At 42.7% G+C, this 14,292-nt stretch overlaps 1 protein-coding gene across 1 annotated transcript in view; it reads left to right on the forward strand.

The window, feature by feature from the left end:
* The first annotated feature begins 655 nt into the window (after positions 1-655).
* The window catches only part of kif26ab (kinesin family member 26Ab), a 65,896-nt gene continuing 52,259 nt past the window's right edge, over positions 656-14,292 (forward strand). Inside the window, exons 1-2 of the mRNA XM_086127813.1 lie at positions 656-834; positions 997-1,215. Of these exons, the coding sequence (XP_085983939.1) occupies positions 781-834; positions 997-1,215 (273 nt within the window). The 5' untranslated portion in view covers positions 656-780. The remainder of the gene's footprint in view (positions 835-996; positions 1,216-14,292) is intronic.

Consider the following 14,292-nt stretch of genomic DNA (forward strand, 5'->3'; position numbering starts at 1 on the left):
TTCAAATGCAACAATCACCTTACGAGGGCACCGCGGTGGTCTTCGGTGTTTCATGAGGCCGCTGCCACTTACGTCATTCCCACCATGAAATATTGAAATTTTACTAATGAAATATTTAACCTCAACTCAGTCCTCCGCACTTCATCGCCACTGCTCTTCGGGTGGAGGTGTTGCCACCATTTGCCAGATGGTGGCGCCAGAGTAACGCCAAATATGCTCAAGCGTGTTGCGTTTAGGAGCTCATGAAATAATCAATCACTTTGAGCGTCATTTTTGATCACTTTTGTTGGAAAAAAACGTGAAATCAAATTTACGTCAAATGTCATAGAGTTAATGGATTAATCTGATATCATTCTGTTATATGCATTTTGGAGATATTTATATTTTTGTGGATATTCGTTTTAGGATTTCTCCAGCTCAGAAAAAAAGTAAAGCACGTTTTTTTTTTAAATTTAGTTTTTTTCCAAAACATTCCCAAATCCACTCATTTCACTCTGTTGAACAAGACACGAGCCAACATGTTTAAACGATATTTCGTGCCGAGTTTACGCTAATAGTTGTACTTTTAGCCCTCCCATTCCGACACCATAATACCGCCTCTTGCGCACAACTAAGCACGCTCCTGGTCGTGCACTGATTCGCAAACTCCTCTGGACACTTTGAGGTGGACTCCAACAGATGACAGGTTAAGTCATCTCCGCAACCGATATGACTCGTCCACGTCTCGATCACAACCTTTGAGGCGGCTTGTTTCAAAGCTGCTTTGCCAAATACTGTATAATGAATGCACCTGGGGACGACCAGCTTGCTCTTGACGAAGGGAGGCATCCAAGAGTAAGTGTTAAAATAAGCGGCTTGGTTGAATTACTTCTGAAACACGCTTCCTTTTGAAATGTTGTCAAAACACACACCTGTTCATGACTTGATGCTCAAGGTGTGGCATTGAGCGTGACAGGTGAAACTAACAAAAACTCATCCTTTTTTCCCCCGCTGAAGTTGGAGGGATGTCCGACTGGAGAGTCTCCAGTCACCCCCAGGAAGAGGCTCCTCTCTGCGGAGGACGAACGCTGCAGCAACCGGCCTGCCCCGGAGGGCGCCGGCTCGGTTTCTCTGCCCGAGACAGAGGAGAAGGGAGACTTTTGTCACAGTTGTCAGAAGAAAGTGTCTGAGTTGAGGAAGCTGGCGTTGGGCCTGGCTGACCAAACCTCATTCAAGGTAGGTCTTGTTTCTCTCTGATTTAAACTTTCTGCTTTAGGTGTATACAATACGTACAGTAGGTACAGTATAAAGCTAATTGATGGACACTAAGGAAGTAGTATTTAAATTTTTTCCAAAGCTCAAAATGTACACAAACTACACTACTCACAAAATGTCAGGACTTGGTTATGAACTTAAAATCCCTTAAAACATTTACAGGTGGACTTAAATTGACCTTCTCTAAACTTTTGGATGCACACGTCCAACTCTTCAAGGTGTCAGTACTTTTTGAGACCAAGACGAGACTTAACAATTGATCAACAATAAATCACAATTGAGAGGCTTTAAAAAGGATTTTCTCAAAGGGAAGTGGTCACTGAGCTCACAGTGACAGCAGGTTGCAGCAAATATACAGATTGACTGGAAAAGTCGAGTATACAGTAGACATGGACATTTTTGAAAAATAATTGGTCGATTACACCTGGGGATATATTTTTATAGACAGGTGTAAATGCGCTTGGCCGAAAAACTCACACATCTGGAATGCTGCATAGCTATTAGGAGGAGGGTTGGGGATTCACACAAATGGGCAAAAATGACCGACCAGGTGGAAGGTGGTTTCCACGTGCCCTGGTCAACTTTACATCATTCGCAAATGGAGGTCAGTTCCTTATCGACTTATTTTGCTCACTTAGATCTTCTCCGTGGATATCAGCGAGTCTATCTCTGCTACCGCAAAGGCTGTATGCATGCCTCTCCTGCGCTGGAATTAGAGAGAATGAGTGGAGTTGCTTTCATTGGCCAAGAAATAAGTCACTGTGTTCACTCCTACAACGGTGCAAACTCCCCTTTCCACCTGTCAGTGAAAATACTGAAAGAAAGAAAACTACATCCATGCACACAGACTGCATTCTGCACGTTTTAGAGGACAACATTTTCGTGCAAAAGCTTGGATATTGTTTTGGAGCTTTTTTTCAAATCAAGCGGTCAAATGAAAAGCACATATGAAGTAATAAGAAACTGCTCCATTGACTTTTTGTCTTTTTTAAAAACACTCCACAAATGGCTCTTATTAGACGCTAGCACCTGAAAAGTGACTATCATTGTACATTGTATATCTATATTTTGTACTTGTCATCCAAGTAAGCACATACTGTATATCTCAACACTGTCAGGTGGAGACCTCCTGTGTTCAAACGTCATACTTTTTTCATAAATGAATCTGTCTGGTCAGTCAATACGTGGGTCTGTCATTTTTACAAAGGCTTGACCTAAAGCATTGAAAAGTGTACTTAGTTCACTCATGCATACCTGTCAACTCATACGGTTTAGCCATAGTTCATACGGATTTTGTGGTGAATCTTACGTGTATGGCCGTATCGCACAAATCATACGGATTCTGAACATTTCCATTTTTTTTTTCACCAACTCCAAATGGTTTGGAGTTGGTGAAAAAAGTAACGCAGAAATACAACTCTGAACACAGTAATGCCACTAAGTAGAATGATGATTAGACATTAACCAGACATTGTATTATGGAGATCTACAATAAATATCATTGAAAATTTCGTGGTTTTTTTCTGCCGTTATTTTGACATATAAAATGCTTTGGTATGTTATAAGGATTTTTTGCTCTTTATAAGGATTTTTTTGGTAGTTTATACAGGTTGGCGCTCCAAAAAGTTGACAGGTATGCTCATGGCTGTCATGGCCACCACCTACTTTTAACCCTCGTATTCAAAGACGATTGCTTCAAATCCACCTGACGTTTTGTAGCTGCACGGGGAAAAGTTGTTTATTACGGCGCTTAACTTCAAAACTGGCCTCGGGTGCCAGAGAGGTTTGTCGATTTTGAAAGTGGGCCATTGTTTGGTTAAACAATGCTTATCTCTTCGTTTTGCTGCTGGGTCTAAGGAAGGGGGTTGAAGGGGACTGAACTAAACCAGCCACTTACTTTGTAGACTGAGGAGGAAGTCGTGTCCCAGTCGACCTTCAATGTGCATTGAAAGTGTTCCTGTATGGCTGCGCGCACAGTTCCCACCACTGTTAAATATAGGCTCGGAGTCCACTGTTGTTGTGACGGGCTGCTATTGCCCCCAGGCACGGTACGCCTTTTGTTGTCCCATTTTAGTGAGGCAGCCTCAAAAGTCAGATTGGGTTACAGCTCTTCAAAGTTCTCCCTGCAAATCCCATAGCAGCTGATGCTCATAGAGGTTGTGGAGGGTGGGAGGGGGCTGGGGGGGGGCAGGTATACAAGGGACAAGGGGCACCTGGACTCGGAGTTCCACACATCTTCATGTGTGGTCTCTGCTCGGTGCATATCAGATCCATATTTGGGTATCAGGTAGGACAACACATTAAGCTTCCCCTTGAGTGCTAGTCCCCCGCGGGAACTGCATTTTAGTGCAGGACCATTCAACCGCACTTTGCGGCCTTCACCAGGTGCTGTGCCTGCTGTAAGATCGGCATTTTGCACTTGTTGAGAGCTAAATTGGACCATGGTGGCAAACATTGATGGCAGAGTGTTTTAAGTTGAATATGGTCATTGGATCCCTAGTGCATAATGAAACCATTGTCTTGGTGAGTTTGAGCTGCTCACCTGTTGCTCCAAATTGCTGCCTCCATGGCAGGAATAAGGTCAGAGGAGCAACTCGGGGTGACTGCTAAATTTGCAACGGTTCTACCTGTTGAATTTGGACAGAATTTGGCCAATGTTGTGTCTGCAGTTGTCACGAATAAAAGAGAGTGGAGACTGTTTACCCAAAGTCGAGCCTCCCCCTCCTTTTTCATTCGCTGGCTGATATGTTATTGTCAAGAGGAAGTCCCCAGAAATCCCCCCTCTTTCCCCCACCCGAGTTGTAACCTTATTGTTTGAATACAGAAACACTGCAGTGTAGGTGAACAGTCAGGAAAGATTGTCCAACATGAAGGTGCTGTAATACATCGATCGAGCATGAAAATATTGCAGAAGAATTTTAACGTTGTCTTTCTTCATGGTTATTGGGATTACAGTGTGACAACTACTGATGGTCTCCAATTAGTGTGCAGTTTAAATAAATGTTCCATCCATTTTCTACTGCTTATCCGGGGTCGGGTCGCGGGGGCAGCAGCCTTAGCATGGAAGCCCAGACTCCCCTCTCCCCAGCCACTTCTTCTCGAGGCGTTCCCAGGCCAGCTCGGAGACATAGTCTTGATGTACAGCTTCAGCCGTTCAACAGTCCGGGTTTTCGTTGTCATAATGCGGCACACATTTTCGATGGAAGACTGGTCTGGACTGAAGGCAGGCCTGTCCAGTACCCGTACTCTTTTCAAATCTGCCTGCCGATTCGTCAAGTGCTCACAAACGTCTCTGAAGAAGGTGAATGCTGATCACCGACAGATTCGAAGAAAGAAGTTGTGTTGTTGGGAGGCAAAATAACAAGGCCAGAGTGTAGCCAAACACTATTTTCTTATCGAGGTATCAACAGCACAACACTAGTTCATACTCAGTTTTGCCGCCATTACAAAACTCCCCTTCTTCCTTTTTCATCTCAACAGTATTTTTATCACAAAACTGCCACCTTTTGTACAGTCAGAGAACATAACAGAAGTGATACACGTGTTTGAGACAAAGAACATGCATTTCCATCGAACACTTGTAATTTATTTTCCCAAGCCACGCAGAGCCGCAACATAAAAATGAAAGAGCCGCAGGCGGCTCAGGAGCCGCGGGTTGCCGACATCTGATCTAACATTTTGAGAGATAACAAACTAGTTGAATAGCATATTGTCAAATTGTTTGGCCTCGGGGCCATTTGAGTACGAAGGCTCCACTGTGTTGGAAATCAGCTTTGTTCTGATGTAGATGCACTAAATGCAATAACAATTTCCTTTGACCTAGACGGAAAAACCACACTAACAGTATCTTCTTTGTTGTGAGCCTGTGTCCCCAATTATTTATTTGCTTCCACTTGATGGGTACCTGCAGGGAGTGACCCATTTAATACAACCGCTGGAGCCTTTGATTCATTTAATATTTATGCAAATTCGAGGGTTCGTGAAATTGTTTTTATATCTTTGTTTTAAGACTAAACCAAATAGCAGAAGATTGAAAACATGCAGAAATGGTTGCGAGCCCCCTCCCGAATTGATCAAACCGAAACTCATCCTCTTTTATTTGCATAATTAAAACCTACGGGCATTCTTTCAATAGAGAGAAGCAGATTCAAGCTTATTGCGGCAGGACACGGTGGCTCGGAATTACGGAAAGGAAGAGGGCCATGTACTATAAAACTCCAACTTCAAAGTACCAAATTAGCGCCTTGCAGTAATCACAGACTCTACAAACAGGACCTTGTGGTTGGTTGGCTAAAATACTCACATGCCAACTCCTGCTTTGATTCTTGTTTTTGTGTGTCTGTGTCCTCAGCCGGCTTATGAAATAAAGTCAGCATAGTGTCAGTGACCACAAAAGGTGATTAGGGTTTGCGTGCAGCTCGTCGCCCGCAAAGGAATGCGATCATCTTGGACTAATTTGATGCCAGTGGGACAAGCTTGACCAGCTGAAACGCCTCGGTCACAGTGCTGATGGAGGCTCTCAATTCCCCTTTTTGAAGAAGGTGATTTGTGAGAAAGAAGTAGTTCAAGACAGCAAAGGGAACGCTATGGGTAGCCTTTGTGCAAATGTAATTAAAACCCCACTAGCTTCACACCAGTAAGTATACAGTTAACCCCTCACCTTTTCATGAACTCACGAGCGGTTATCATATTTTTTTTCTTTTCTTCGGAACCTTCCTTTTAGCTATTTCCAGATGAAACCAACCTTTTTTTTTTTTTAATGCCACAAGGAGGCACTAAAGCCCTGGCTAGTATGAAATTACAATTTGGTGGCAAATGTTGAAGTGATACATTGCAATTAATAGACTAACATCTTTGTATACTGGGGAGGAGTTAGGTTTAGTCTGGGTTGTTAGTGGAAACTACAAATTAACCTGCAAGTCATTTCTTTTTCAGCCTAATGTAAGATGAAATTGATTTTTTTTTTAAATAAAAAAAAGTACCCTGGAAAGAACAGCAACTCATATTTAGAGGAGCGTTCTCTATATCGTCTCAATTAGCCCTAACACCAGTGTTTATTTCCCCAAAATGTCTGTCTGGTGATTGCTTTCACGTGAAAATGTGCTGATGCAAGGGTTTTAGCTCCACGAGCGTTTGGTGGTTGCAGACACTGCAGGTCAATGATGGAGTCAGCAGTGTTTAACACCCTCTCATAAACTCGGCTTCATGAATATAAATGTAGTGTTGAATCTTGCGAGTTCAACCAGCACACTAATTCATTAATAGAGACCTTCCTACAGGGCTCTTATCGGTCTTACATATGTGTATTATGTGGAGCTGATGCAGAGCAACCTCATTTTAATGAGAATAGTAGTTGGAAAAACGCAAAAAAAGGCTATGATGTATGCAAGATGTGTCTAAATCTATTATAGATGAATGCCTTCTCTGGAATCAATAAACCACAGGCCTTTTTGTCTGTTGAATTCATAAAAAACTGGAAAGCAAATTAATCACAGGCACCGCATTTGTATTCATGCGTGATCCGACATATTTTTGTTCCCGCTTGCCACTCAACACAGTTGGACTTAATGAATCAGTCCATGTCTAAGAAAGCAGTTTACATGTTTGTTGAAGGACTAAGTGAAACAAACTTATATCATGCCGCAAATTTTGCAGGGCTAAAAAGTGTCCTGAGTCTCATTTTCATGTGTGACCTTCGTAATTTAACTTTCTTGAAAGTACAGTACTACCGTATTTTCACACTAAAAGGCGCACTGGATTATGAGGCGCACCTTCAATGAATGGCCTATTTTGTAGTTTTTTTCATATATTGGACGCACCGCTTTTTAAGATGCAATCTACAATGCATCCACTAGATGGAGCTACGCTCAAGGAAATGCCAACAGAGCACCACACTACACTACACCCTGATTTATGTAACGGCGATCAGATGTCAGTAAAACGTATTTAAGAAAGCAGCGACACAGTTCACTGAAACCAACAGCAAGTTATAACATTAACTCGTTAACGTTGAACTCTCTTGCCGCTGTTCTATTTCTGTGTTCAACCGCGAAACCGATCGCCTTAAGTTTGAACTCTGCGTTGTAAGCATGTCAAGGAGCCATTTTGGGGTTGACATATTACTGTAATGACCTTACACAAGGCGCATCGGATTTTAAGGCGCGCTGTGAGCTTCTAAGAAAATGGAAGGCTTTTAGGTGCGCCTTTTCGTGCGGAAAATACGGTAGTTTATTTTTTTCCAATCGATGCCTCTCTTCCCACACACAGATTTCAATAGCTGTCACTCAGCAGTGCTGCCATGGTTGAGAATCCGACAAGGACATTACATTGTCGTTCGTGCTTACAAAGCATTGTTGCAAAGAAACGACTGCTGCGCTAACTCTCAGTCAGGCGCGTGGGATAAACACCTCTTCTGAGTCCGGCGACCTCAAGCCTTTGTGTCAGCTTTTGATTACGTTCCACTTTCATGGCTTGGAACAGGTGTACACTGTCAGGTTGACAAACTCAAGGACCAAGTGACTGGCAGCCTGCTGGAAAGAAGGGGCAAGAAAAAGAAAGTTTAAAAACACCTCAGGCGGTAAAACTTGAGCAGATTTAAAAGAGAATATGACCACAACATCCTGTTCAACTCAAAGCACCTCTGCCACTGTGGCCCGAACGTGGGGCGTGCACACGCGTGTGCACGTTCAGCAGTGTGTGTGTTTGTGGGGGGGGGGGGGGGGTGAAAGATGAGTCGACTCTCTTCGCGTCATACGTGGTCGCTGTGTGACTTGTTGTTTTACGGCATGTCTGTGTGGGAGCACAGAGTGATAATGTGGTGTCAAGTGGTGCACAGACCTCAGGCATCAGTCATGGCTCTTCACTGCTCTGCCGTGTTGTATTTGTGAACACCCGCAGCTGCTCGCCGCCAATTTACCCCTCCACTCAAATTCTATTGTTTACTCTTTATGCAGCTGCCCACCACATTTGTTGTGGTGATTACCTTTTTGGCACTTCAACGCATCATAATTATTTCTCCTTTGGCATAACTATTCAATGTTGCTGATAATGGTTCAGAGATGATTTCATATGACCGTATTTTCCGCACTATAAGGCGCACCTAAAAGCATTCAATTTTCTCAAAAGCTGACGTAGTATTTTAAATGTTCTGTAAAGCACTTTGTTACAGCTGCAGCGGTTGTGAAAGCTTGACATAAATAAAGCTGTATTTTATTGTATTGTATTTCCTTTAGCCTAGCTCCATCTAGTGGAGGCATAACGCAACCACAGCCACTATTGTAACTTCGATTCTATGCGCGTTATAATGCGGTGCGTTTTATATATGAAAACAGTTTTAAAATAGACCATTCATTGAAGGTGCGCCTGATACTCCGAAGTGCCTTATAGTGTGGAAAATACGGTACTTTTGACTGACTTAGAAAATTTACAGTAAGTTTGTAGATTTTTTTACTTTTGCATGTTAAAAATCCAAATATTTTCTAGGTGGGCAGAAAAATGTGCTTTTCTCAAAAGATTTGTTCGTAACAGTAGGTAGCAAACCTAAGGTAATGCAGCATTATAAATATCAAATAATGGGCCCCACTAACTGTGCACTACAGTGTTAGAGTAGCATGAAATTAAAGGCTCAGTGGAGTGAACACTCTTTTTATTGAGTAAAGCAGGTGGTTGCAGTTCTCTAGGGTGGGGGGTTTCTTTAAATATACTTAATTTCACAGCATTGGAGCCCACTTTGGGTTTGCTGTAATTGAAAATGGGGTATAGTGTTCATCATAGCTGTCTGTCAAGGTTCAAGGTAATCACTACATTAATTCAGTCGTAGGAGTACTAAATCGACTCTAAAGTGTATTTTTGTATCTTTTTTTCTCACACTGTAAGTGTACTGTATGTATTATCTTGCCCTTTGCTGGTGTGGCTGCAGGTCATTGTATGTCTTCACACGCTCCAGATGTTCTCTCAGATACCTGTGCAGGGGAGCCGAGCTGTTTTAGCCAATTTGCTCTGCAGCCTTCCCGTCATTCTTATGGTGGTGTTGCCCTCATTTATTGAAGACAAACATGCTAAGCCACTCCATTATCCTTGATAACCGCTATCCAGTAAACCTTTCAATCAAAGTGTGTGATTTGGGAATAGGCAGCTGTATCATTACCTGTAATGAGCTGGGAAGGCACCAAGCCACCATCAGGTCAGGCACCTTCGTGCTAGCGTGAGAATATGCAACTTTTCAAACATTAACCTCAGCAAAGAAAGTTTATTTTGTCACAAAATCTTGATCGGCACGAGGACGAATTTTTGCCGATGGTGAATAATCTGTGATGATAATCCGGAATGTCTGTCAAATTACAAGTCTTGTAGTTAAACTAAAAAAACAAAAAAACAATCAAAAAAACCCAAAACACATGACTTGCTGGCAACACAGTTGTATTCCACTCCTGTAAGTATGGGTAATTTGCATTACAACAGGCATGAATTAATTATAAATTAAGTTTTTCGCAGTGCCATCTCTCTGCGCCACATGGCTGTAATGCAACCAGATTCTGAAGCATTAATTAAAAACAGATCGACACCCTTTTGTGAACACATAGGGAGGGACCAAGTTACTCAGTGGCATAGTGCAGTGGATGGTGGTGGATGACCAGGAATCCACCTCAGGGAAACCATTAACAAATACATTTCCAGGTAATACTGTATTCGCTGGTGTGTTTGCTGGTGTTGTTGCAAGACCATGTGTAACAAAGGGCCAGACTGGAACTAAACAATGGAGCCGCGGTCTGGACTGACAAGAGAATTCATCAAGGTGACTTTTTAATATGAAGTGTGTGTCTGTGTGTGTGCGTGTGTGTGTGTGTGTGTGTGTGTGTGTGTGTCTGTGCGCGCGACGATTTGTATGAGATGCTGATTTGTTTGCTTTTTCCGTCACCGGGCTGCTTGCGCTCAGCTCCTTAAGGCAAGGTGAAGTGAGATGTGTGCGCTGAAGGTGCAGAGCCCATTATCGAGTCTTATTCAGATTCTTGAGAAACATAGTCATGATAAATTTTCAAGGCGATAGGCTAAGTACACGTACACGGAAGGAGCAGAGTGCTGGAGGTAATCTCTTGCTGGCTCCATAAAACGTACTCCATTGACAACGGGCCTTGTGGTGGCAGACAAATCGCCCGGCTTATAGTGAATGAAGCGTTGAAAGAGAACGCCAGTGTTGTGTACGCCTGCCAAGATGGATATGCGGGCGGCAAACTGGGCTGTCCGGGCGTGGCCTTGAAATTAATCAGTTTGTTTTGGTCTTTGGCAGATGTGAACGGAGCTCTGTCCCACCACTTCAGAGGGCCGCCATGCATAGTTATTATTATTATTATTTTTGTCTCTCACAGCATACACATTAGAGACACTAGCAAAATGGATGTGAGAAAAAAATCAATAAAACAGACTTGATAGCGGAACAATGCAGACATTTACAAAGGCTAGGAGTACTTTTAATAACAGTCCTAAGAGTACTGATTTCGGTCCAAATTTGACACAAAGGGCTTGGCACCGTATTTGATTCTACCAATTTTGTGGAAGTGATTGCAGATTAATGGTGTCTTGACACAATTTTAGTCTCAACTAAGTGCTACATGACATCGACACAGGGGAGATCCAGTCCCTCGCTATGGCAACTCCTCCAGGCGACATTATTCTATTCAATATGACAACTGGCACGAAAATAAAAGTTCAGAACATTCAGAGACATTTTCTGAATTTTGTCGTTAAACCCGTGCATGATTAATGGATGGATGGCAAAAAAGTGCTCTGATTTGCAATGTTGGAAAAGTGGGGGAGGAGGGGAAATCCAGATTTCCCGTCTACACCACAATGGACACTTTCTTCGCCAATGCCACCCAGCGTCACAAAAAGGTTTGTGGAAATTGGTTTTGAATAGTACTGCCAATAAACAAAATGAGCTGCAATGAAAAAAAAAACACCCTCTTTCATAAGCAAAGAAACAGAGAACGAATAGCATTTTTTTCCCTACTTTGGATCAGCTAAATAATACGTTATGCATTTTTTACCATTGGCCCAATCAAGTGACGACATAAAGTTTTTACAATAATTCACTTTTTATGATGCAGATGCTTCATCTATCAGTCCTTCCATTGGCAGCACTTCCTTCGGATCGCTCAGCATTTCTAGGCGACATGATTTGACATGTTCTGATTCTGTCTTGGGGGGCCTCCTCCCTGTGGTTGACTGAGCTCCAGAATTCATCTCCAACCCAATGATGTCATCCAATCCCTTGCTATCGTAGACCGTGATGCTAATGGACAGGTAATTGATGAAGACGTGACGATTGTCGTCGTGGCAGTGCTCACGCATCTTTGTGTGTTTGAGTTGTGACGGACAGTACATATTTGGGGTTAACTAGCCTTAATATATTTCCGAGCAAAATAAGTCAAGATATTCATTCCGGTCAGAAGCTCATTCAGCTATGTCTACAGACCTCCATCAATCCTGGCACTGTATGAAAATGCCAGTCAAAGTTCATGCCGCTCATGTTCATTTCATGCTTGAGTCTCCTGCTCTGTGAGTGAAGACGAGCACGCGTATTGATGGCGGGCGAATGTGCGTGTAAGTACCCGAGGGAAGAGAATTGTGATGAAGCACATTGTCCCACCATCCTTTCCAGTCTGCCTCACATATCATCCATCTTTCTCAACTTAACTGCCTACCAATTTATGATTGCATTATTGCAATCGGTGTTATATCCTCATCGCAGCACACATGGCTCACAGGGGTCTGCTTCTTGAAAGAATGTGAATCCCTTGTCCTCTGATATTCGTGTAGGTTCAGCTTCACGGGAAAATTAGTGTGAACTGTTTAGAGTGACTAATTTATATATGGTAATAATTTAACTCCTTCACTCCCAAAGACGTTTTTAAACGTCTTTTCAGACTTCGTCCAGAATTGACTGGAACTGAATGAGTTAATAAAAATTTAAAGACAAAGGGGCGGCTTGGTAGAAAACTGGTTACACAATGCAGAAGTGCAGGGTTTGATTCTGGCTCCGGCCTTCCTGTGTGGAGTTCGCATGTTCTCCCCGTGCCTGTGTGGGTTTTCTCTGGGTACTCTGGTTTCCTCACACAGTCCTAAATCATGCGTGGCAGGTTAATGGAACATTCTAAATTGTCCCTAGACAAGACAGCTGGGACATCCATTCATTTTCTAATATGCTGATCCTCACAAGGGTTGCGGGCAAGCTGGAACCTGTCCCAACTGTTTTCGGGCAGTAGGCGGAATACACCCTGAACTGGTTGCCAGCCAATTGCAGGGCACACATACTTGTAGACGAAAAAACATCCGCGCTCACAATTTAGAGCGTTCCATTAAACTGCCATGCATGTTTTTGGAACGTGGGAGGAAACCAGAGTACCCAGAGAAAACCCACGCAGGCACGAGTAGAACATACAAACTTGACACAGAAGGCCGGAGTTGGACTCAAACCCTTCGCCTCTGCACTGTGAGGCCAAAGTGCTAGTCAATCGATCATTGTGCCGCCCTGACAACTTTCCATCCATTCAAAATTATGAGGAATATACAGTATATATATATTTCTTTACTTTGATAATTGTCATGATCATTGTGTTGTGTGGTTTTAACAAAAAAATATAAGTGGAACACCCGTTAATAAATATCAAATCATCAACATACAAAAAAGACAGGTCACATGTATCCATGAAGTTAAAAGGTCAAAATCAGAATGAAAATGTAACCTCTTTGGTGGAGGAAAATCTTACGACATCCCTTGTTTGCAAGCTTGTACCTCTTCTGCATACAGGCCGCAGAGAGAAAGTGCATGCGCCACTGTGCCGTTTTGTTTCACCACTTGAGTGATTTGATTTCAATTGCTTTGCAATTTGCACGCTGACATTTGAGAGGAAAAAGCAGAGCAATGCATTCCACAAAATGACACCAAAGTCATTTTTAGTCTGGTGCAAAAACAGTGAAATTTCTCCATAGGCAGATTGCTGAAAAGGTCACCCTCATCTGTATGGATTTTCATAACCGATTTATTTCCACCAGGGAAAAAAAGTCAATCGGCTTACAAAAGCTGGATCGTGTGTCATTCACGTGGTCTTGCTGTTTTAGACTTTGGGACACATTAGAATTATGCGATGTCTTAAATAGTTTTATTTTCTAGGAGTCCCACATCAGAATATAGTTGAGGCCTACCCACTGTATGCGCAAGAATCTAAATTTACTTTTAGAAACGTTTAACCAAAACATAACCAGACAGAATTTTTTTTTTTTGGAAAATGCAAACTACACAGAATTTGTCAGGGTTCTTGAGGGACTGCGGACAACCTAATGAGATTCGTATTTACATGAAACAGATGATGATCATTGAGAATTGATGCCACCCTAAACTGGTCGACACTCCAGGCGGATGCTCGCAATAATAAACCTTCCATGAACTGACTCCCATTAATATATCTATCCTTTATGTTTCCAATCTTGTTGCTGCTGCTCTATTTTATGATGTCACTCTCTGCTACTGGAGAGCTCTGGGCCAGTTTATCTTCTTGGTGTGTGTCAGGCACTTAAACTTAAACCTCTCTATTTATGAGCCCCAATCTGCCACTCCGTCCTCGCCATTTGTGGCTCACCGTTACTACAGCATCGCCTGTAAAAAGCACTTGTTGTGGGAACTTGAAGCTGAGCATCGCCGATTTCCGATGAAGGTGGCATAAAGTGAGATTTGTGCGTAGCTAGCTCAACTTGTCTTTAAGGCTTTGCGCAGATTTTCTGCAACACAGAAGCGGAGACTTCAACGTGGCTTGTTTAAGTGAGGCGTGAAGAAATAGTAATAACTTAGGGAACGACGACATACGACTTCCAAGCAAAAGAGGCGCCTGGCATCGCACGTAATCAATTTTTATCATTGATTGTTGCAATTTTATTCCGTCATCGTCATCTGGGGTGCCCTACCTGAGGCAATAGTCCAGTGCAAACGCTTTGCAGGGAAACGTCTAAAAAATCTGAGTTCTTTATTGCTCCGAGTTAACACAT

The sequence above is a fragment of the Hippocampus guttulatus genome, chromosome 13 (genome assembly GCF_054856545.1).
Source record: "Hippocampus guttulatus isolate MCC_2025c chromosome 13, RoL_Hgut_1.0, whole genome shotgun sequence".
Taxonomy (NCBI): domain Eukaryota; kingdom Metazoa; phylum Chordata; class Actinopteri; order Syngnathiformes; family Syngnathidae; genus Hippocampus; species Hippocampus guttulatus.